The sequence below is a fragment of the Lepidochelys kempii genome, chromosome 13 (genome assembly GCF_965140285.1).
Source record: "Lepidochelys kempii isolate rLepKem1 chromosome 13, rLepKem1.hap1, whole genome shotgun sequence".
Taxonomy (NCBI): domain Eukaryota; kingdom Metazoa; phylum Chordata; order Testudines; family Cheloniidae; genus Lepidochelys; species Lepidochelys kempii.
In genome coordinates, this window is record NC_136392.1 from 19,884,074 (window position 1) to 19,909,280 (window position 25,207).

Here is a 25,207-nt window from a genome sequence, read left to right on the forward strand (position 1 = left end):
CAGGGCCCCATCCCATTTCCAGCCGACACTGGCTGTGGGCTGCAAGCTGCGGTGGCTGGTGAGTGCAGGTGGGGTAGGCACCGGACGTGTGTGTGTGTGACCTCTCCCCCTATATGCGTGGGGGGGGGGGTAGGGGTGTATGTATCTTCCCTCCTCATGTGAATTAGGGATGTAAAATATTGCTTACCAGTTAACCGGAAAGCAACAGTCTTACTGGTTAACCAACCTTAAACATTAACCCTGTGCCAACCCCAGCAGCCCTGCGTCGGCAGGAGCAGATCCAGCCCCAGCTGGAGGGGCCACAGCCAAGCCGGCGGGATCAGCCCCCGCCCCGCCCGTGGAGTCTGCCCCAACCACTTAATCAGTTAATCCTTTAAATGACAAATTTTAATAGTTTAAACGGTTAACTTTTAAAATGGTATTTACATCCCTAGTGTGAACCCTAATGCCTTAAAGATAAGAAGTTAAAGAATCCAACTATGCAGTATTTCTTTTTAACAGGGGCTCAGTCAACTTGATGTTAATCTGAACATTTGTACTGCATAGTTCTGATTGATTGGCGTTGAACTCACTGGAGTACGAGTAATTTTACCAGATGTCCCATATTCAGCATTGGGAAATATGGTCACCTGACATGTCAGCTGCCATCACCAATTGTGCTGAAAGAAAGAACAAGCACATCATATTATTCAGTAACCTCCTGGCTTTCAGAGATGCTAGGCCCACAGAGCTCCCACTGACTTCAATGAAGTGGAAGTGAAACTCTGATCACGGACATAGTGGTAGAAGACCCTTGCAAAAGTGGGCCTCCAAAAGTGAGCTGACACTAGGATCTAACTGACTGCAGAGGGAAGAGTTCCAAGTTCAGCATTGCCTCACAGCTCTGATTAATTCTGCACAGCTCAGAAGGGAAAACACACCAAACAAAACATTGTTTTTGGACTACACGGCAGAAAAATCACAGCCCAATGCCCAGTAATAACACTGTCATGTCTGGCAGTGACAGGTCTCTTTCTTTGAGCATAATGGGGTAAATGATGTGTGAAATTGGAACAGCTTATATCGACAGCTCTGAGGAAGTTGTGAGCCTCCAATGTCTGAACAAGAGACGCGATTGCACTTCAAACAGGAGTCTCCTCCCACACCAGTGTAACTCCACTGACTTTGAGAGTGTTACTCCTGATTTGTACCATTATGGGGGGGGGGGGAATCAGGCCCCAAAGTTACTGAACAACAACATTTGCCATGTGTACACCCAGGGCCTGATTCTGATCCAAGATGCATCCATTCTATAATGGTGTAACTCCTGTGATTTCAGGGATGCTATTCCCAATTTACATGCCTGCTAAATGGGAGAACAGATCCAACCTGGCCTCTGCTTCCATCCATCCCATCTCCAATTTTTCCCTTCAAGCAACCAGAGCCCAGCTTGTGCCACTCAGATTCCACCAGTGGTTGTGATTGACTGTAGAGGCCCTAGGGATATGGAGGTGAGATGAAATTTCAAAAGTTACCCATAGAACTACAGTAAGGAAGAATTCACAACATTACTTTTTTGTAGGTCCTGTCAAAATAGCAGCTCGGGATGGTGGACAGAAGGTAGATGTTTTATCTTTAATATTTTGGCAACATGCTATTAGATACTTATATAAAAAAAATGCAGAGCCCATTATCCCCCAGGTTCTAACAATGTGGGTCACATTTGGCTCGAATTATGGTGCAGAATTTGACATTTTCCCTTTAGCTCTTTAAGCAGAAATTATAAATACAATTATTTTTTTGAATATAAAGTTATTTTATTAAACCAGAACAACATTTCACTTAGAGTCTCCAGAATGCAAACAGCTGTTCCTCACAATCTATTTCTGAAGAAAGATTTCCAAACAAAAAAAGATTGTGGATGACAATGTTAGAACCATTCTTAAAACTGACAACTTATCATTAGCTTTAAAAAAATAAAATAATTCATTTATATATTTGTGTATACACACACAAAGTATTTAAGAGAAGAGCATTTTGTATTCATTTATAAAAAAAATCAAGCCCATCACTGGCTTGCTGATGTCTGAAATCAGAGCAGGAAATCCCAGCCGTCTTCCAATGTCTAGGAGAATGGTGAATGTAGCCCTTTATCAAAGGCAACTTTTTGGTGTTGGTAACTTTGGGGTCCAGGTCTCTGCAGCCACTTGTGATACTGGAGTTCTCCCTACTCCCTGCCCCCCAGTTTCCTCAGCTCTGTTTACAAACTCTTAGGTAAAAGTATCTGAAACCTACTGTCAACCAAATATGTAATCATTTCTTTGCATAAAAAGGAGAACAGTGTCATAATGCACCAAAATGGCATTGGAATTATGTTAATATTTTCTTTGTAAATTCTCAAACATACTAAAGACAGGACTTCCAGCAAGAATTCTGCTAAGTACCTTCTGAAACACTTGTGGCACCCGGGACATTTAACAATATATTGGACCTTAGCTCATTAGTTTATTCTCTTAGTTCTACTAATAGTGCCTGAAGGTTACCTTAGGTCGGAAAGACTGAACATAGAAGTTAACCACATTTTAAAGAATCTTAAAAAAAAAAAAATAGACTAGAGTAAGAACAAAATTCAGCCCCTGGGAGTTTGACTCACATGCAAAGTGCAGAATGCTGGAGGGGAGAATCTGAGAGGAGAATTTTGTCCTGAAATTGTAAAGATGTGCACTAACTTTATATGTACATGCAGCAAACCTCTGGAGGCCTCTGGGCTCCCCAAACAGACCCCCAGGTGTCCTGAAGCCAAGCTATATGCTCTCATCTGCAATGACATTTTGAGGATTTAAGGTTTTGTGACACAGGTTTTTTTGTTTTTGTTTTTTAAATAAATGAAAAAAAGTACAAAATAATTGTTAAATTAAAAAAAAAAGTTCCTGTATTTCTGCAACCGGAAAGCCTAAGTGCAACCACTGCTGCATTTTCCATCTTGTTATTAGTCCCCATTTACAATACAAAATAAATGTTGTTTACATACAGTTATGGCCAAACTGTGTTTTAACGCTGTCTTTTCTAGCCATACACACAAGAATAAACTAGTTATTTAGGTATCTACCAGTGTCAGAAGCAGGTTCTCTCATAGGATTATAACATGCACACTACAACTAGGTGAATAATGGATTTTTTCAGTTCACTGGCCATTCTGAGAAAATTCAAAAAAATTCATTTTGGGTTGAATTGAACACAAGTATTTTTAAAAAAAAATTTGGTGAATCAAAAAGTTGAAAAGTCAAGTTGAAGCAAAAGGTTTAATTCCAACATGACATTTTTGAATTTGGGGCATCTGTCAAAAGCAAAGAAGAAATCATGAAATGCCGGGTGGAGATTGAGGGGAGGATGACCACCTCACTTACCTTTAGCCCAGTGGTGGGAGACCTGAGTTCAGTTCCCCCTCTGTCAAATGTGGAAAAGGAATTTGAATAGGTCTCCCTGCACTGCAGCAAAGTGCCCTACCCATCCGGATATAGAGTCATTCTCACTTACGTTCAATGTCTTTATGAATGACTATGAACTGCCACTTTGAATGTCAATGAAGAGTCACTGGACTAGGAATAAAGTGAAAATGACTTGATAGTCTGGTTGTTAGTGCGCTCACCTAGTATGTTGACCCAAGTTGAAGTACCAGCTCTAACAACTATTTAATTATTTATATACAGAACAGCTTTCACAGGCAAGACAGAGAAAGCCCCACACCAGAATATCCCATAGCCCAGTGGGTAGGGCCATCTCCTGCAATGTGTGAGACCCATGTTCAATTCTTTCTTCCTCATCAGGCAGAGAGCGGAACTGAACTGGGGTCTCCCATAGCCCAGAAGAGTAGGTGTGTCAGGGTCAGATCTGAAAAAACCTGACCCTCTGGGTTGAGCATGCTGACAAGTTGCAATACCTCCCACTTTGCAGCACACTCAGAGCGACGAGGTGAGGGCAGCTGGCAGAGAGGGACATGCAGGCACCACCATGGGCACGAGGTGGCCAGAGAGGAGGAGTCGGGAGTGGGAAACTCCTACCAGGCCGAGCCCTAAGAACAAGGTGGTGGTGGTGATGATGCAGGTGGGGATTGGTTCAGGAGGTCCGTTCTGAAAAAGACTTGACACTTTCAGGTCAGCTGTGCTCAGCTTGGGTTCTGGTCCAGTCAGGTCTTATCAGTAGGCCTGAGCAGCTCTCCCCAGGACAGTACCCTAACCAATGGGCTAAAGCCTGTAAAAGGGAGGTCCTCCCTGGCCTCTGCACACTAGACAAATGGCCAAATTCAAAACATTTTGGAGTTAGGTCACTGGCATTTTCAGATTGTACTCAGCAAATGCAAGAGAAATTCGCGAATGGCTCTGGGGTGACTAAAGCTGCATTTTTTGGCAAATAAATTATTTGCTGAAACAATTTCACCCAGTTTGAAGCACACGAGCAAGATGGGGAAAAAACTGTCTTCTACCATGGTTAGACCACAGCCGCAGCTCAACATGATTACTTCTGTAGTGCAAAGGGGGACTAAGGTAGATCAGCAAGGGAACTAGAGCACCAAAAAGTCACATCAAAATGTTACCACCACCACAAAGAAAGAGGGCCTTATTTTGCTCTCACTTACACCAGGATGTAAAACTGGCATAAGCCACAATGGAATTATGCCAGAAAACTCCACCTGTACATTTGTGAGTCAGAAATCTAGGAAATCAGATATCTATTTAGTATGTGGGTGCTGTATGTAGGTATATACGGTAGGAACCATGGAAATACTGCTTTATAGTGTATGCCTCGGACTGTAAAGGTCAGCAAAGTAATACCCTGGCACCTCCTCCCCAAATGCTCCCACTAAAACAAAGAGGAGTCGAGCACACATGGGGAGAGGTGACTGCAACCTGCCGGCTGGTAGAAGCAGGATTAGGATGGGTTGTCTGGGACCATCCCGTAGGCTTCATACAGCTTACTGAGAAGCTCGTTCTTTTCTTTCTCAGGCAGGAAGCTGGACTTAGCTGCGTTGATGTTCTGGGAGGAAAAGAAGAAGAAAGACTGAGATAGCTGGGTAATACCCACAGGGAGTGTGGGGTCGTACGTGCACAAATCTTTGTGCATCAGTGAGTGTGAGCTAGTGAGTTGGTGTAAGTCAAATGACACTTTTGTTAGCACTGCTACTCTTGAGCTCTTTTCAGCAGCCTCAGTTTTCAAAGGAACCTGCTCCTACTCAGGATCTGTAATGGGCTTAAAAAAAAGCAGGAGATAAACAATGTGTCTTAAATTCCTTTATCGGGTTCCAGGATGTGCAGTTTAGAGGCCTGATCCAAAGCCTATTAAAGTCAAGGGAAAGACTCTCATTGACTTCAATGAGTTTTGGATCAGGCCCTGCCTGATATGCTGCTGTTGTAACAAAGTTCACTACTGGCTTCCCTTAACAATTTACAAAAATGTCTCTCTCCCCTTAATTTATAAGCTTCCTTTCATTAAACAGAAAGGAACAGCTCGTCTTCTGCAGGAGCCTGCAGCAAAACTGCCCATGGATTTAACGGTATAAAGATCAGAGCTTTCTACAGCTGGAAGGAAGAACTAACACATAAGTCTACTCTCCAGGAAGACAGACTCTTGCTCCTTAAATGAGTCCCCTGATACAGGCCCAGTGCTTTCTCCTGCACAGCTGCATTCTGCAAATTCATCTTCAACACACAGAAAGGAAATCAACTGGTCTCCAACATATGGTAGGATGCATGAATGCCTGGACAGTACATATCTCCTTTCAACCCAGTGCACCTCTAATGGTGAAACAGGAAAGCATCAGAGGTTACCCACAAAGAAGTGAAACTCTATCAGACTAGTTTCAGAGTGGTAGCCGTGTTAGTCTGTATCAGTAAAAACAATAAGGAGTCCTTAGTCTCTAAGGTGCCACAAGGACCCCTCATTGTTTTTGTTCTATCAGACTATTTTTCTGTCCCTTTATCTTAGGTACAAGGCAGATGAAAAACAGAATTATTAGGTTTTCAGGACACTGTCATATTTGCATGCAGATTGGCATGAGCAGACACCATGTGACCCTATAAGTAATGGCAAAAGCAAATGGACACTTTGTAACCAAATGGTTTGCTGCATAGCAGTTACATTGGGCTAACTGCAGGCTCCCATTGAACACACACACATGTACACATTTTTGCACATGTGATCACAGTCAAATACACAGGGAAGGGCAGCGAGCAACCTGCGACCAACATCCCCACCTTCTGTTGCTCAATTCCAGTCTGAGGAACTATTCAGGGAACAATTTTCATCTTGACTCATCCTTAGTAAAGTTCCATGCAGCAAGCTAGTCAAGTGTGCTGCATCTTTGCAGATCCTGGTCTAAACACCCATAGAACTTATACTCTGTTTTCGGCATTCATTCCAGATGGCCATTTGTATGCGTCATGATGACTCCGTGCTGGCCAGCGCCCCTTCACCCCCACCAGCTGAAGCGGACTCAGAAAAAACCTCATCTTATCTGCTGTTGTGCCCCCACATAATTCAGCTTTTTCTCCCCACAGTTTTAACTCCGCTGAACTCTCTTCCGGTTTCATGTTTAAAAATGAGATTTATCTCAGAAAAAAATGGATCATGTTAGGCTCCAACACGTGGCTTTGCACAGAACATCCCAAGACAACTTACCACTCTCTTCAACTCCTCTTCAGTGAAGTCCAGGAACTGCTTAGCTATTTTGTAATCAGTCTCAATTGCAGAATGAAAAATGAGCGGGTCATCAGAGTTCAGGGAGTAATTGGCTTTATCATTCATAAACCTGGGAAAACAGAATTTAAAGTTGGACAAATATTAGAGTTTGCATAGTTTGTGTTTTTCCAAGTATAAAATACACTAAAAAAACCCCACAGCTTGCAACCCAATTTGGCTATTTGTATCCAGCTAAATAAACAAATTCCTATCAAAGCTGTAGTTTGCATTGCAAAACTTCACATTGCTATTCCCACCCTACTTTTTAAATGCAACAACAAATCATTTGTTGGACGGATGTTCGAAGTGTCTGACCCCACTACCCACTCCAGAGCCAGACAGCACTGCACTGCAATCCAGGGCTTAGCCCCTTGTCAGCTCAAAGCAGGGGCCTGAGGCGGGCAGAAAGCTCTCTCTAAGGATAAAAATCTATCGGCATATTTGTTACAGTGCCTCTGAACTGGTCCCTTAGCTGATGCACAATACTCTGACAAGTGGTTAGAACTTGCTTCTCACGTGAAGTAATAAAGCAGCTATACATAACTGAAGTCTGAGTTAGTTACTTGAAAATAATACATTTAAACGTCTTACTGAATTACTGGGTGTTTCCCAAAATCTGGATCACATGCTCCGGTGAGGATACTGGACCAAGGACAGGCCTATATGTGTACGGAAAAAAAAAGGCAGAGTCAGTCTCTTCCATAATACTGCTGCACACAGATTCCAAAGCTCTCCAGGAAGGGGCTGGGCCTGAAAAGCACCATTTACAGTTACAGCTCTGTGAAAACAATAATGACCATTAAATCTCAGCCTCCGCAACAAGCATTTACCCCCATGCCTGCTGGATATAAACATTTTTGAGCTCTTTTATTTTCCGGCTATGTGTTTCTGCCCAAGCACAGAAGCCCCCATCATTCCCATCCCACCTCTCCCTCCCACCCCACCCCAGCCATTCTTCTAGAACAGCCCGCATCAGAGGGAGCAGTGACCTATGACTGCCATATATAAAGAAAAGCCTGGCTAGGAGAGCAACCACAGCCATCTGCTCAGGACGCTTTTACAGCAGACCCTCGTAGTTACAGACACCTCAGGAATGGAGATTACCTGTAACTCTGAAATGTCCATCACTCTGAACAAGACCTTAGGGACTTCAACCACTGGTGGGGTTGGAGCTGCAGCCCCAGGGAAGGGGGTTTTAAGGCTCTGTGTGTGGGGGGGGGCGTGGTTTGAAGGGTCAGGGCTTCTGACCCTTGGGAGCACCAGGGCTCAGAACTTTAGATTTGGGGAGAACGCTGGGGCTCCAGTTCCCTGGCTCCGCTCCCGGTTTCAGCCTTGCAGGGGGTGCCTGGGCTCAGGGCTTTAGCCCTGCAGCTCTGTTCCCGGCTTCTGCCCCGCAGGGGGTGCCAGGGCTCCCCATGGCTCTGTTCCCCATTTCAGCAGGGCGGCGGGTGCTGGGGCTCTAGCTCCAGGGGGAGTGCTGGGGCTGAAGCCAGGAAAGGAGCCATGGGGCTGAAGCCCTGAGCCCTGGTGCTCCCAAGAGTCAGAAGCCCTGATACCCACCCCCTGCCTGGAGCCCTGACCCCCCCTCACCCTGCGGCTGCAGCCCTAACCATCCGCCCCCGGGCTGAAGCACCGAGTCCTAGGGCTAAAGTGAGTCAGTAAAGTATTTGCTTTTTGTGCATGCGTGTCTCTGCTGCTGCCTGATTACTTCCAGTTCCAAAGGGTGTCCGGTTGGCCAGTGAGCCCGTAACTCTGCTGTTTGTATCTTTGAGGTTCTACTGTACTAGTTAGTATACACTAAGGGTCCAGACTGGGTTTTGTTCTTTTGCACATCTGAGGAAGACATGCTCCCAAAGCTGGGACCTTTTAGAACCACCAGGTTCTTCAACATCTCACCTGCCACCACTCTCCAGCCTGTGACTCCTGTGAGCCTAACACCATGGCCACTCATCCTCTGCCTGGGAAGGGGTAAAGGCATCGGTCTACTCAGAGAGCTGGTGCTGTTCCAAGCATCCACTGAAGATGGACTAGATAATACAGGCTCCCTTTCCCCAAGGCTGAGCATGACGTGACCTCTGGCACTCAGCATAGAGAAGGATCCAGACTTGTATCCCCTTGGTGACATCGCATTTCTGCTCAACAGCCCAGTTAGCAACATGCTGGAGCCTTGTATGTCTGGTTTCCACGAAGCACCTCAGCTAAATTCAAACTGTGGCGTGGAGAGCTGATTTCACTCTAAACGCTGTTAGTACTTGGACTCCAGGTGGCAGCAATTTCACCCCTATAGTAAAGGCATTTACGTCCATGTTCATTGTTCAAAGTGCTGACTTGTCATGCAACCCAAGAGCTGATCTCTCACTCTCAGACGGAACAAGATGATGGTTACACAACTGCCACCCCTGCAGAATTAGTCATTACCTCAAAATGCATCTTCCTACCCAACAGCTCCCTATAAAGGGCTGGGTCTTCCAGGACATGGTAGCCGTGGCCAATCCGCTCGGTCTTCAGAACATTGATTGCCTGTAGAGAATAGAAAACATGTAAAGTCTCTCTTAGCTCTGTGCAAGGGCCTGACTCCTGCTCCCCAGAGGATCAGGCAAGCTCACAGGAGCTCCTGAGCCCTCCAAGCCCCAAACCAGGACTCCAATCCACTCCTGCATGCAGGACATGGGGGCCCAGTTCCTAGGAGAGCCTGCTCCTTCCAAGTGCTATATGAGGCTCAATCTCTGGCTCCCTCTTTGTATGATGCACAGGCTCTGCTCCCTTAGAGCAATGGGGGGATTTGGTTCCAAGGGGCTATTGAGTGATGGGCCAGGATTTGGCCCTAGCTACCTTTGTCCCCTGCATTACAATACAGAGTATTTTGCAGCTCTGCTGTAACTTATTCCACTGCCCTGCGCTGGGGTTTCTTACCTCCTTGATGACAGACGGTGCCCCAACCTCCCCAGCGTGGACAGTGCGATGAATGCCACATCTTTCAGCTTCCTGGAAAAGCCCACATGAAGCAAAGAGTGAAAACGCTGCTGTGGGTTTGGGGAGGCACAGAGGCGGGGCAGGTGGGGGAAGGGATGTGAACAAACTATCAGGACAGCAACCCCACCACCGACTACTCTCTGCCTTCAAGACAGAGCGAATGCTTTCAACAGACCATTAGGCTGAGAGCTCCAACCCCAGGGGTAACGACTGTGGAGCAACACAATCAAAATAAGAAGAAAATCAATTACCAATCTCAGACAGCGTAGGAGCTGGGTAGGTGAGTGTCTGGGAAGCCCAGCCAGCACTAGGGAATGAAAGCAAATTCATTCCCTACTGCTGGCTATGTGTAGCTATGAATGATGTTCTCAAACAACATTTTTTTTTTTTTTTTTTTTTTTAAAACAGATCATTGACTCTGAGAAGGCAATGATGTAGGAATTAAGGCTGGGCTAGCAGGCCAGTTGCCAGTTATTCACAGCCCACATGCAGCGAGTTCGGTGAGTCTCAGTCCAGTCCCTGATGTCCACATCACACAAACACCCCAACAACTACCGTACAACTGTCTCTCTTGCTGGCAGTCTCAGCAGACAGGCCAAGGACTAACTGAGCCATGGAGATGGTCCTCCCTGCGAGGCACGCTGGCTGAGGTGACATGGCGGGGGGGAGTTCCCACTGCTGTGACCTGTGCCTTACCTGTTCAGGGCCTGCTGTCTAGGGGGGCTCTTAGCCTGGCACCTTTCATCAGTGACAAAACAGGATTCTATGGATCTGGGAAATCCCAAACCCCAATGTCCTGGGCACGTGAATGGGCACTGAGCAGATGTTATAGGGATCTTACCAGAGGCAGCATGCACGTGCACACACCCCCTTCAGGAGGTTCCTGTTTTGAATTACTGAATTTTTCAGGTGCTTTGTGAATTTTCCACTTAGTTTGCAGCCACTGCATATCCAGGCTCTGCTCTGAACTACTGGGTAAGACACGGCTCCGCTTGGCATGTTAATACGAAAAGCCCTAGATGAGTCTACTTGAAACTAAATCGAGACTCCCTGTGTTTGCAGTGATAGCTTTGTTTTAACACACACTTGTCACATGTCCTGCATAGAACAGGGACTCAGACAGTTACCCCGAAGGCTGACCATTCAGTCAGGGCTAAGCTTACCAGTCTTTCCCTTCACACTGGCCTTTCATTTGTGTCAGAAACTGCTAATTTGGGGAGTTCCGAGGATGAACAGATTAATCCAACCCTCCCTCCTCCCCCCAATATCTATGGAATGATCCAGAGGGCTTTGGATTGGGCTTTGAACTATCAGAGTGCAACGCTTCTCCTACTGATCCCGAAGACTGATTAAGTAAGAGTTAATGAGAGTTTTGCCATTGACTTCAATGAAGCATGACAAGGCCTTCAGGTTAGGGCTCCGAGCAACGAGTTTGACAGAACCCAGAGTCAACAATTTAAAAGACAGAAGATTCCAAGCTCTGGCAAAACTCCTGCTGAAGTCTATGGGAGCTCTGACTGTGTCAGAACTGCAGCAGGTGGCTCTGAAGCCAGAGGTCTTAAAGATAAACAAAGATTTGATTTAAACACTATTTTGTTTCCAACGTGTGTTAAACGCACAGGCCAGCTCTTGGGGCACTCACACCCAGAGCGAGTCTCTCTGCCTGCCCAATTCCCATTATTTTGCCAGCTCGCTTTACCAAGGTCACGTGCATGAAGCAAATTAACTTGATCTGCAGCTTGCAGGAGGATTTTTCAGAGAAAACAACTATGTTTATCTCCTCTAACGTCTGTGATCAAAGAGTGGCACGGTCTGGGGGTCAGGGGTGGCATACTGCACAGAGACAATAGCAAAGACAACTGGTTCTGCTGCTTTCCAAGATTCTACCTCCAACCCCACATGGCACCTTCCATTCCATCAGTTCCACTTACTAGCTCTTAATGAAAGAGCAGATGTGTCTGCTCGCTTTTATTGTTCATTTATGTATCCCTCTTTGGTGCACTATACAGATTAGAAAACAGCGAGATGGGCAGGAATTTCTGTGGGTGTGGGGGTGTGCACTGGGGAAGCCAGAAATCTCTCCCATACCTCCATTCTCAAGGTATGTCTACACCACAATCACAGGCACGACTGGAGCTCGGGCAGACATACGGGAGTAGATTTAATCTAGCTAGCTCAGGTTCCAGAGCAGTGAAGCTGCAGCAGTGCATGCTTCAGTGTGGGGTAGCTGCCCAAGAATTACACAGGGTTACAGACAGGTCTGCACAGAAGCACGTGCTCTCACACCTTCACTGCTCCTCGATCTGAGATAGCTGGATTAAAGCTTAGCTCAGGTATGTCTACATGAACTGCAATCACACCCCTTGATTGCTATATAGACGTCCCCTCCAAACAGCCTCCTCTGACTCTAAATAACCCAGAACTTCCCAACCAAGGAGACAATCCATTCCTCTCTGCATGCTTCTTTGGTTTAGAACATCACTTACCTAGGACTTTAGCATGAGCTAATTATCTAGAGTCACAGCTTCAAGATCTTTACATGGCTTCCCATGATCTCCCCACAACCTACTGCAGGCAAGTCACAGACAGAACTCTCCCAACTATCCCCAATTGTAGTGAGAGTCATTGACTTCTCCCAGCCAGAGTTTAAATGGCAACACAACTGAAAACTGGGAACGCCAGTGCAAAGGCAGACATCGGATCCCTTCATCATAAGCCTCTCATTTCATAAGTCATATTATCCATGTTACTGTTGACGCGTGAAGCTCTAGTGTGAGGGCAATTTAGAAAGAGAGCATTCTACTTTCATGCCAGCTGAGAAAGCCTGACAAATTGGAGCTTTTGTTCCTTCCGTGTTTCTCTGAGTCTGAATGAGATGCTGGCTTTCAGACAAGAACAATTCAAATCCTTTGGGTTGAGAAATTTGGACTTTGAGACCTCACGCATAGGCAAGCTAGATATTAATTGACTTTCCATCTTGTTTTATTTGCCTTTAAAATACCTGGATGTAACGTGATAAGCAACGAATTGATTCGTCTTGTATAATGCAAGTATAACAGTTGCACAAGATGAAGGTACAGCTGCTTGATTAGTGCTCATGACAAGGAACTTCAGCATGTTAGAAAGGATAAGAAACTGCTACGCAAGTAATATCTTATCAATAAGTGCTTAATGGAAAGATGATAGCAAGTGAGAAACTGCATAGATTTCAAAAATGGCACTGGGCATTTATGCAAGGAGACACCGATAATGAAAGTACAGAAGTTCAGGGCCATGCAAAACAAAGTATATTTCTTCCATACTCTTCCCCTCACCCTCAAGTTTTTGCTTGCACATTAGGACATTTGTAATGATTCCCATGACAACCACAGATGGCAGTCGGACTGTTAACTACAACAGTAAACCCCTGAGATATCCCTGATTCTACCTCAACCAATCACCTGACACCCAGCACGATTTTTAAATCCAGTGTCCTCTCAGGCTGGGTTCCTGAGCACCCTCAGCTCCCACTGACCTATGCCAATCACGTAACTTCTTAAAATACAAACACCCCTAGAGTCCTAAAATCCTTATATACAGATGGGAGATATTTGCATGGGGCTTCCTTTTTAAGCTACAGTAAAGTAACACTGTCTAGTTAAAAAGAATACATTTCAGGAAAGAAATCTTCTCCAATACCATCATCTTAGTTTATTACAATGGAAAAAAAATTTGAACATATGTTTACACTGTTTATCTGATTGATTTAGTTTTTGCATTTTACTCAGCTGGAGACAGTGAAGAGGGACTAGCCAGTTTCATGTCTGGTATGGAGTTCTGATCCTGTAAAACAACATAAGCAGGCAGCCCTATGCAGATTCACTGGAGCGCCCAGGCAGATCTGAATGCAGGATCATTTTACCATCCATTTCACTTTGTGGCTCTGTGCACTAGCTCAGTGCTGCAGAACCAAGGCTGTGAACGCAGCTGGGACACATTTAAATAAAAACATCTCTTTATACTTAAATTATGGATATGCTCTATTAGTAATTTAAAAACCAAATTAAAAGTAATATTTCTACTATGCCAATAAAACACTTCTAGTAATTTTAAGACATGTATAAAAGTCTTACAGGCCACTTTGGATCTGAACTACTTGCCAGATCCCCTTTGTACTGTGCGGTTTCTGCACTAACCAGAAAGAAATTGATACAAGATTTTTCGAGAAGCTCATTGAACAAACCTCATAAGCCTTCCTATGCTCTGGGAAGGTCTCAGCCACCAACAACTCATCCCCAGCCAGGTCTATGGCAACCACCGTATTGTTCCGGTATTTCTTACACAGCTCCACCACCTCCAATGACCAGCCTGGAACGAAGAGCAGCAGGATTTAAGAAAAAACATCCCTGAGCTCTTGTCTGAACAGATGTGGTTGTTCACATGAATACAAAAATTTAGTTCATTTGCCTTCTGGGATTCTTCCCTGAGTTTGAAGCCCTATAAAAGCAACAAAACCCTAGAGCCAGATTTACAGACCAGAGTCACAGCCCCACTAACAAGTGAGCTCACTGCCTGTAAAGTTGGTAGGCATGACAGGTTTTAGCCCTGGTTATTAGGCCTTCCAAGGGGGAGCCCTTCATCATTACCATTACAGCCCTTGACAAGAGCAAAACTCCATGAGTCAGCCCCAGTAGATTGTATTACGTTGTGACTTTGCACTTTAGAATGTATGTGCCTGACTACATAGTAAAGGAAGAACTCCCAGCTCCAAGCCCCTGCTTTCTCATTATCACAGTACCCATAGAATGCTTTGCTTCGCAGGGCAATGCTTTGTGCAGAGCTCAAAGCAGAAGGGGCTTTTCTAGTAACAGGAATCAAGAGGGGGCCACAGCTGGGCTGGGGGAGGAGGGGGTTTGGGCTGGGGGGTGGGGGCATGGCTGGGCTCTGGATGGTGGGAGGGATTGTAGGTGTCTGGTACTCTTGATTGGGCTTTGGGGGCGGGGGGAAGGGAGCAGAGAAACTGGAACTGGGTGTCATAGGGTTTTCTTTAACTCTCTAATCCTGGGGGAATTTTTGTGTTGGTCTGTATTGTTACAGACATACTTGCTGACAGGTATTTTGAAATAAGTTACCAAAATAATTGAAACTGGTGTGATTATGTAGTGTTATTTTGATAAATAAAATTTGCAGAATTTTAAAATATTGTGCACAGAATTTAATTTTTTAGTGCAGAATGCCCCCAGGAGTATAAAATGCAGATAGGCACCTAGTGGGATTTTCAAAAATGTTCAGGCACCTTTCGAAATCCCACTAGGCGCCAGGCTGCATTTTCAGGCACCTACATACATTTTAAATTTTGCCCTTTAGTGAATGTGGCTTAGTGTATTTCACCTGTTTTTTGGACCTGGTCCTGCATAGAGTATGGAAACAACAGGTTATTTAGTTAGCCCTCATCATGACCAGACAATGGAAGTGCAGTCATTGTATAATTGTTCTCCTTGCCCATGGAATGTTTCCAATTTGAGCATCTACTCTGCAGCTTTACCTGAATTATTGGCAGGTACCTTTGTTACTGCTTTTAACTGCTGATCATTTTTGTTCTACACTGTGCTTTGGAATGCTGGGAACAGCAATAGAGGATAAACATTTCCAACGCCACCCTCCAACGGAGCCCAGAAATTAGTTTCATTCTCAACTAGGAGTTCAAGTTTCCCCATCTTTATCATGGAAGGGAATAATACTGAATGAGGTTCTAGTATGGACTGAAGCAGTGTATTTCGAGGGCTTGGTTTGTTTAATACCAGAATTAGAAGAAGACACATTATACATGGTCTTTCAATTCATAACTAATAGTCTCTTCACAAGAAACCTGTCTGCCCTGAATCCCAGTTATAAAGAACAATCTCTGAACCAGACCACTTCTCCTCGAACCCCAGCTGGAGCGGTCCTGTGTCAGTCTACCTAGATCTTGGTTTTTATTTTAAAGCTAGCTGCAGGAAATGGAAATGAACGACACACACTCCACTTAACCTCTATTTTGCACCTCTAAGAGATGTTGCTATTCATCTGATATGCCAGAGCACGTACCCTACCCCATAAAGCGGCTTAGACTAACCTGAGCACAACTCTAAGCTGGTTAGAAACTGCTTTCTGCAGAAATAGGGAAAACTGAGCTGGTACCTTTCAATCTTGAGACTGGGGAGATGTCAGATTTAGCCCCCCCCAGAGAGAAAAGACCTGGAAATCACTGAGTGGGTATGAAGAGTGTCTTCTCCCTCCGTCTCTCTCTTCCACCAGCACCTACATGGGAAATAGCCATCACTTTCCCACGGCACTGAGACAACATTCAAACCAGAACTGAGCAACTGATGCTTCCCTAACATTTCCCCAAAGGATCGCAATTCAAGGCATTTCACACACCCCTCAAAGGGTCAGGAAAGGAGGGAGCAGAGCAGCAGGTGAACTGTAATACATTACTTGGCATATGGCGCATGCAGCATAGAATAGACCTGGCTTTGATGTTGAAATGCCTTTCTCCATCCTGTAATCCCTGATTAACAAGGTGAACCACTTCATCCGGAGTGAGGTCGCCTCTGTGGGAAGAAAACTTAGAAGTTAGCTAGCAAGCTCGTGAGGTTCGACACCCCAGCAATCCGAGAGTAAGAGAAACTGCTTCCCTAATGTAACATCACTGAGCTGGCTGTATTATTGCTGTATGCTGTAAAATACAGGAGAATCCAAACACTGCCCAACCAATGTGACCACACTGGCATAATGCCAGAAAGCTAAGGGCCACATTTATATATAAAAAAAGGAGTACACTGCACCCCCTCAGAGCAAGAGGAAGCACGGTCTGCCAGGAACTGTAGTTTCAGGGCCAGATTTAAAAAGGTATTTAGGTCCCTAGTAGCATTTACAAAAGTGTCTAAGCAGGTTAGGCCTCTGACTCCCTTAGGTGCATCTGTGAATCTCCCTTTGCACCTATATGCAGCACTAGCCTCCTTTGTAACTGAGGTCCTCAGTGACCCACATCTGTTTGGAGGGTGAGGGAGGTGGCACGGCAGGGTTGCGTGGGATGCATGTTGGTCTGAGAGATGCACTTTCAAAAACCCCGCGCTAGAGCACCGTGTTTCTTTGAGTAAATGAACCAGTTTGCCAGCTGGGGAAGAGGAACTTTTTTTTCCCCTTTTCTTTTTTTTGGCCAGAAAGTCTGATTAAGATGCAGAGCTTTGCACTATCCTGGCAGCAGTGAGCGGTGTGACACAAAAAGCAGCAGAAGCCTCAAACCATGTTTTGTGAGAAATCCCAGAAGTCTCCTTGCAAAGTTCAGTGCTGGTTTACTTAGTGACACACTGTTCTAAAGAGCACAGATGACATAGAAAGACAGACTGAGAGCTACAAGGGCTGCTCCCAAAGGCTCAGCCCACTAACTTTGCTGGCAGAAAATGTTACATTTTGGATGGGGGGTTGGGGTGGGGATGTGTATCTGAACTCTGGTGACTTCTTTAAGGGGGAGCAGCTTAAGCCAAAAATCTAATAGCTATTTCCCCACACAAAGACAAGACAATGCCCCTGGGGCAAGCTGTCCTCAGGAGAGGGCAGCAGATGGAGCAGTTACCGAAAGAACAACATTTTTAGGGGGGGAGGGGGAAGCGGGGGAAGAAAAGCGTATACATGACTATTACTGCATTCCAGATAGAAATAAAAGGTGTGCTGCCCCCCTCTGGTCCTATATAAACAGGGATTGGATTATACATTAACTAACTGAGGTCCGTGCTAGGCTTCTCCTTGCCTGAGCTGAAAACAACAATGGGACCTCACTGATTTGTACGGATGGGGAGATTCATTGCAAATTTCAGTGAACTCAGTAAGAAAAGGAGTACTTGTGGCACCTTAGAGACTAACCCATTTATTTGAGCATAAGCTTTCGTGAGCTACAGCTCACTTCATCGGATGCATACTGTGGAAAGTACAGAAGATCTTTTTATATACACAAAGCATGAAAAAATGGGTGTTTACCACTACAAAAGGTTTTCTCTCTGCCCACCCTACTCTCCTGCTGGTAAAAGCTTATCTAAAGTGATCACTCTCCTTACAATGTGTATGATAATCAAAGTGGGCCATTTCCAGCACAAATCCAGGGTTTAACAAGAACATCTGGGGGGGGGGGGCAGGGTAGGAAAAAACAAGGGGAAATAGGTTACCTTGCATGACCCAACACTCTCACAAATCTTGGGAGACAGGCCAGTCCTTGCCTACAGACAGCCCCCCAACCTGAAGCAAATACTCACCAGCAACCACACAACAGAACCACTAACCCAGGAACCTATCCTTGCAACAAAGCCCGTTGCCAACTGTGCCCACATATCTATTCAGGGGACACCATCACAGGGCCTAATAACATCAGCCACACTATCAGAGGCTCGTTCACCTGCACATCCACCAATGTGATATATGCCATCATGTGCCAGCAATGCCCCTCTGCCATGTACATTGGTCAAACTGGACAGTCTCTACATAAAAGAATAAATGGACGCAAATCAGATGTCAAGAATTATCACATTCATAAACCAGTCGGAGAACACTTCAATCTCTCTGGTCACGCGATTACAGACATGAAAGTTGCGATATTACAACAGAAAAACTTCAAAACCAGACTCCAGCGAGAGACTGTTGAATTGGAATTCATTTGCAAACTGGATACAATTAACTTAGGCTTGAATAGAGACTGAGAGTGGCTAAGTCATTATGCAAGGTAACCTATTTCCCCCTGTTTTTTCCTACCCCCCCCCCCCGACATTCTTGTTAAACCCTGGATTTGTGCTGGAAATGGCCCACCTTGATTAATATACACATTGTAAGGAGAGTGATCACTTTAGATAAGCTATTAACAGCAGGAGAGTGGGGTGGGGGAAGAGAAAACCTTTTGTAGTGGTAAACACCCACTTTTTCATGCTTTGTGTGTATAAAAAGATCTTCTATACTTTCCACAGTATGCATCCGATGAAGTGAGCTGTAGCTCACGAAAGCTTATGCTCAAATAAATTGGTTAGTCTCTAAGGTGCCACAAGTACTCCTTTTCTTTTTGCGAATACAGACTAACACGGCTGTTACTCTGAAACCAGTGAACTCAGTGATCACCAAGTGGTGAAAGAACAATTAAAAAATTATATATATATATATATATATATACACACACACACACACGGCATCTCAAAATTTACTTGGTTCATCTACTTCGACAACAGCAGTTTAGTTTTGCTTGTAATCCTCAATAGTTAGCATGCAGAAGCATGTTCTGGAAAAAGATAATCGAGACGTCACTACAGCACTCTGCTATTAAGCCTTTGAGGAAGTGGGAAGACAGGAGAAGGAGCAGTTACCAAAGCACAGATGAAACAGCTACTAGTGTATATCTTTGTTAAGGCATATAAATGTAACCTAAATTGTGCTTTCCAATGCACCTGTATGGATTCAGCTCTACATTTTGTTTAGGAGCAGAACTGCACACGCTAATTTCTATGCACAATTATCAAAATTGTGCTTGCTCACTGGGTAATTACCAGCAAGTGTGTCCAATTAGTTATATGCCTATACAACTACTGTAATTGCAAATGTAAATTAGGCACAAAATTATGCATATAAAACCATGAAAATCTGGCTCTCAAGTTATAGATCCTCCTTATTGTCTGCCGGGAGCAAAACTCTGTTCTCCATTTGCTGGTCAGTGGCTTTCGCGCAGATCTCAGAGTGCTCTGTTGGCACAGTCTTACGCTTTATGGATTCACTTACTCTTCTTGGCCCCATGGAACAGGATGAACTTTGCAGTTGGCTAGGAGGTGAGGGCTGTACCTGACCTCAACATAGATGACACCTTCTTTTGCTTTCATTTCTACAAATTCATAGGCTATTCTTCTCACAGCATCGCGGTCCCCCCTGTACGGAAAAGAACAGGATTAGTCTGATTTATGAGTTCTCAGCAACTTATGGGCTGCTGATCAACAAGATAGGGGAGAGTGGACCTGCTGAGGGTCTGAATGCTTCCCAAGAGGCATCCCCGTCTCACCAGCACATGAAAATTCATCACACACTTAGAGAAATTAGAATGCAAGAGTCCTTTGGCTTGGAAGCGACCTATCTAGAGAGTCATTTAGCTTTTCTCCCTGCATGGTGCCAGGACTGACTGCATCATCTCTAAACCAGCTGGGCAAAAGCCTACTCCCCCACTTCCCAGGAACCAGTGATTTTTTTCAGATAAGCAAATAAAATACCATGATGTTATCAATCATCATTATCATAGTAAAGGGAAATGAATACATTTTGTAGCTTAGAGTCTCCCAAGCAGGCATTCTCAGGACCATTCAAGCCCCAAATCGGCAATTCTAGCTTGCAGATGCCTGAGACCGATAAGAAACTTGCAGTGGTTACCAGGCAATAAGTTACTTACGCAATGGCAGGCATGTAGAGAGCAAACTTTTCTAGAAACTGGGTGAGAGTGAGTGGCTCCGTGTAACTGACATGCTGCAAGAGGTCTTCAACAGTGTCACCAGGGAGCGGAATTCCTCTTTTCCTGGAAATCGATAAACATTTCACTTTTCTATTTCTCCACAGAACAGATACAGCACAGAAAAAAGGTACCTCACATATGTGCCTCTGGAGCCCCACCCAGATAAGAGAGGACTCTGATCTCTATCCCCAAAAACAACAGACCCAGAACTATCCAAAGAAACTGAGCCAAACAGAACCTCTCTTTTCCTGATGCCTTGGTACTTCCTAGTCCTGGAAGCATAAATGACAAATTATTTCAAGAAAGAAATTTCCAGCCCCATTTATATAGGCTCAAGAGCTGCCAAACATCGGATTGCTTTTATCTGAACTGAGCCACGGAACCTTCTTAGGTTTGCCTGTTACTAGTCTCTAAGAGCCAGTCAATCCTTGACCTTTCTGCTGAGGCTGCGAACAATTGTGATGTCGTTTCTCTGACGTGGAAATCTTTACACTGTGAACCAAAGCTGACACCCACAAGCCCCTTCACAGAGAAGCCACCAAAGAGCAACCAGATAGGAAAGCCTTTCCATTGCTACCAAAAGTGGGCTGTATCTGAGCTTGTGAGCTGGAGGGGAAAGGCTCCAGATCTCAGTACCAAGGCCTTGGCCTTCTCCAGTTCCAACAGCCAACTACACAACCTACCTGCAGGAAAATAGCATGACTGATATTGCTCATCTGATCAATGTACACACATGTTTTATTGCTCTGTGGTGTAGGAAATCTACACTACATTCAGAGTTCAAAGGCAAAGGCAGTTACCACAGATTAAGACCCTGGCACTCAGCATACATCATTCATTACTGTTAAGGATTACTCTTTCCACATTGCCCTTTCCACTCTGATGACACATCGTTTGTTCAGTTTAAATGACAGACACCTCCAAGCCATGCCCTACATTGAACACTGCCCTTCCTGAGCCCGTGAACAGGCCCTTATCCTATCCTCATTCAAATCCTTCCTGCAGGCCTTTCTCTGTCTATGGTACACTTAACTACAGTGGGCTGGATGCAGGGTAATTTGGGATCGTCTACACATATAAAGATATAAGGCTTAGACACACTAGATTGTGTGGAAGTCAACGTATGCACCATAAAAGGTGGATGAGTGCAGTCAAGCCTGACAGAATTCAAACCTGTGCTTTCAGGGAGTCTACGCAGGGATTGCAAACACAAGACTTAGAGCACCAATACAGAGTCTCTCTCATGTGTCACTACAACATTGCATTATTTGGATGTAGTCAAATTGAGTCAATCACCGCCCAGCAACTTTATTTATTTGCTGTTTGAGCTGTACCAAGCAGTTTTCGTGTCATGATCACTAAGTCATGATCACAAGCAGCATTCTATGCTTGGGGCCAGATTTTCAAAGCAGACTCCTAGACTGCCCCCACAAAATGCTGTCCCTGCACAAAAACCAGCATGCATTTTTGCTCTACCCTGAACTGAGCACTATCTGCTGGGAGGTGCCAACTTCATAGTAGACATGAAAATAGCTCCAGTCACCTCCGTTTTATTCAAGCATGGGGCAGCCCTGAGCTCCTGCCAAGTTGCCAGCACAGTTCCCCCTGGTGGCTGAAGTATGGACACTCCAATCTACCGGAGTCAAGAGAATCCCCCAGCTAACCATAACCCAATCACCCACATTGCCATAAGGAAGTAGAAGAGCTCCAGAGAGTCAGATGTGTCAATGAATCCCTCACATGCACAGGATACCTATCCATACACTGAAATCTTTAACCCACTCCTTTGATCCTACAATATGTATAGATGGGTGAAATCAAGGGGAATTTCTTACACAACATACCAAAGGGGCATCCAGCAATTAATGAGAAGGATTTTCTTGATGCACCTTCTGAAAATTTATCTTGGCTGCATCGCAGAAACTATTGTATGTTCTGAAGGCACCTTAACCAATTACTGAGAAGTAATTTTTTTCCCATACAAAAATATTTTATCAAATCCTCAAATCCATCCATCTTAGATCATGCCACTTCTATTCCATTTTTACCAGAAATTGCTTTCATGGCTAAAACCTCCTCAACTATGTTGAAGTGTTATTTGTTGGGACATGGGAAAGAACCTGCAAAGGCTGGTTGTTAGATTCAACCTAATCATGATGTTCTTGATCAGAGGGGTTTCTGCCATACTTAAGAAATCTGGCATTGTTTGCCAATGTCCTTTACGTTTAAATAAACGTTCACTCCTGGAAGAAGATTCATGTTTATCTTGTTTAAAATTATAGAGCCAGGTCCTGAAGTTGTTAATTATTTATCTAGCCACTCATCAAGTGTATACGTCAATTAACCAGAGTTTGCCTCCCCGACAGCACATCTGCTCCTTCTTGCTTAAGCCAGCAATGAAGCCATAGCACTGAAGACTTTCCCTGGCAATGTGTTACAACTAGAATGAGACAATTGTTTTTCTGCAGAACCAATTTTTCCCTCCTCCAAAAAGCCAAAAAAAACTCCAACCCCATAGATTTGGTTTGAATTTGGCATGCTGGGAATAAAAGTTTCAACTTTTCTTCATTTTGGAATGTCCCTCGATTTTAAGAAGTTTAAAAATTTCAAAATCAAAACCAAATATTATGGTTGACATGACAAACCATTTTTTCCAACATTTCAGGTTGGCAAAAATTTCAGCACATTTTCATTTCAGGTCAACCAAAAAAACAATTTTTTTTCCAGACATGCCCCTGAACCATATATCTGGTTATCCACACAGCCTGAATTATACCATCTGCCTGGTTTTGAGATGGCAAGGCAGGATTAAACAGAAAATTTACACTGAGTGCTGAGAGAGAAAACCTCTGTTGAAAACACAAATACTAGCATTAATAGTGTGGCAAGTACAACTGACCCAGCCAATTGCTTTCTGCAGACCCGGAACTGGCAGTGGCAATGCTGGTGCACTAAGGTTGTTTGCACTTTGCAGAACTCTTGCAGTTATTAATGTGACAGAACACTGTGCTGTTTAACGGATATATTTAGAAATGGGCTAATAACTCATTCTTTCTAAATTTGTTTGGAAGCCTGACCACAAAATCTGTTTCCTCATCTAACCTGCTCATGTTGTTGTCTATAGCTCTGTGGCTTGTGAGCATAAGGAGAGGGGCACTAGGTCACTGTTTGGTTACATATTTAACACCAATTCAGTCCAGGTTCCCTACCACACTATTAGAAAGTGGTCAGCTCTGTGCATCATACACTCAGTCACAGCACTGGTCTACACTGCGACTAGGACATGCTAGTGACAGCCATTTGTTGTTTGCACATTTCAAGCAGAGTTTCCCTGACGGGCATGGACAGAGAACTTTTTGTCTGAGAATTGGGATGTCAGAATCAGGGGTGGGGATATACAGTGATCTATAGGATAGACTGTTGGCAGGGCTTAGTAAACAAAAAATCCTTGTCTTTGTCAGCTAGAATCTTGCTAATGGAAAGGATGTATAAACATAGTTCTAGCTAACACGGGCCTAATCAGCAAGGACAGGGCCAAATTCTAGGAGTTTTCCTTTTTACATGGAGGCGCCTCTGTTCAGGAAATCTTTAAAAATCAAAGCACCCAGCTAAACACACTGAAGCAAATTGTTATTTTTAAACAACTCACTTGCCAAAGTATAATATTGTTTCTGGCTTTATGGCTCCATCCAGGTGGACATGAAGTTCTACCTGTAATAAAAATGAGTAAATTAAATAAATAAATAAATAATTTTAAAAAAAAAGACAAAGAACAATGACACATTCATATAACTGTGAAAGTAATCTCTGGATCAGAAGACGCTACAAATACAACCAGTGTGGTGGAGTCACAAGATGGGAGCTAAGAGAGAGAACATAGAAAGCTACAGAATATAGAAAAGATACACTTATCAAGTAAGTTATTTATTGAATGTCTGAAAATTGACAGAATTGGATTCACTGTTCTTCCTGGAGGTCACATTTTTAACATTCCTTTACAAGCAAACTCTGTTTCCAGGAATGTTTACACTGCTCAGGAAGTTGTCCTACTCATATTTGGTCCCCCAATAAGTAAGGGTGGGGGAGCGACATTTGCTTCTATCCTGCTCCATCTTGATATTCATAATCTCTTAAACCAGTAGCCCTCATCCGTTCCAGACCACTGTACCCCTTTCAGGAGTTGGATTGGTCTTGTGTACCCTCAAGTTTCACCTCGCTTAAAAAACTACTTGCTTACAAAATCAGATATAAAAATATAAGTGTCACAGCACACTAATACTGAAAAATTGCTGACTCTCATTTTTACCACATAATCACAAAATAAATCAAATGGAATATAAATATTGTACTTACATTTCAGTGTACAGTGTATAGAGTGGTATAAACAAGTCATTCTCTGTATGAAATTTTATTTTGTACTGACTTTGCCAGTGCTTTTTATGTAGCCTGTGAAAAACTAAGCAAATATCTAGATGAGTTGATGTACCCCCTGTCACGGAGTCCCCCGGGCAATGCTTTGGGACTGCTCCCTACGAAGCCAGGCAAGACTCTGGTGAAGTCTCCTATCTGTGAGCAGACTGTCTGCAGGGCAAAAAGCTCACACAGCTTCCACCTTCCTGGGTCTGACCTTCGAGGATTCAGCATCCTCTGCCCCTCCGGGCGCTTCCCACAGCGAGTTCGCCCAGGCGGGGTCCTGGGGAAGCCAGAGGGTCCTGCACCCCAACTTCGCAGTCAGACGTGACTCTTAGCCAGCCAGGAAAACAGAGGTTTATTAGATGACACGAACATGGTCTAAAACAGAGCTTGTAGGTACAGAGAACAGGACCCCTCAGTCGGGTCCATTTTGGGGGGCAGTGATCCATCCTCCTCAGAAATGTAAAAACCCCAGCGCCCGCCACCCTGCTGAAATGGGGAACAGAGCCATGGGGAGCCCTGGCACCCCCTGCGAGGCAGAAGCCGGGAACAGAGCTGCAGGGCTGAAGCCCTGAGCCCAGGCACCCCCTGCAAGGCTGAAATGTAAAAACCTGGCAAGTT

At 44.5% G+C, this 25,207-nt stretch overlaps 1 protein-coding gene across 1 annotated transcript in view; it reads right to left on the reverse strand.

Moving 5' to 3' along the window:
- Positions 1–1,704: 1,704 nt before the first annotated feature.
- LOC140897231 (adenosine deaminase) overlaps positions 1,705–25,207 on the reverse strand; it is a 37,154-nt gene continuing 13,651 nt past the window's right edge. Inside the window, exons 2-11 of the mRNA XM_073309625.2 lie at positions 23,823–23,884; positions 20,114–20,236; positions 19,459–19,602; positions 16,144–16,259; positions 13,910–14,034; positions 9,628–9,699; positions 9,133–9,234; positions 7,306–7,373; positions 6,655–6,784; positions 1,705–5,013 (exon numbers count right to left, since the gene is read on the reverse strand). Of these exons, the coding sequence (XP_073165726.2) occupies positions 4,909–5,013; positions 6,655–6,784; positions 7,306–7,373; positions 9,133–9,234; positions 9,628–9,699; positions 13,910–14,034; positions 16,144–16,259; positions 19,459–19,602; positions 20,114–20,236; positions 23,823–23,884 (1,047 nt within the window). The 3' untranslated portion in view covers positions 1,705–4,908. The remainder of the gene's footprint in view (positions 5,014–6,654; positions 6,785–7,305; positions 7,374–9,132; positions 9,235–9,627; positions 9,700–13,909; positions 14,035–16,143; positions 16,260–19,458; positions 19,603–20,113; positions 20,237–23,822; positions 23,885–25,207) is intronic.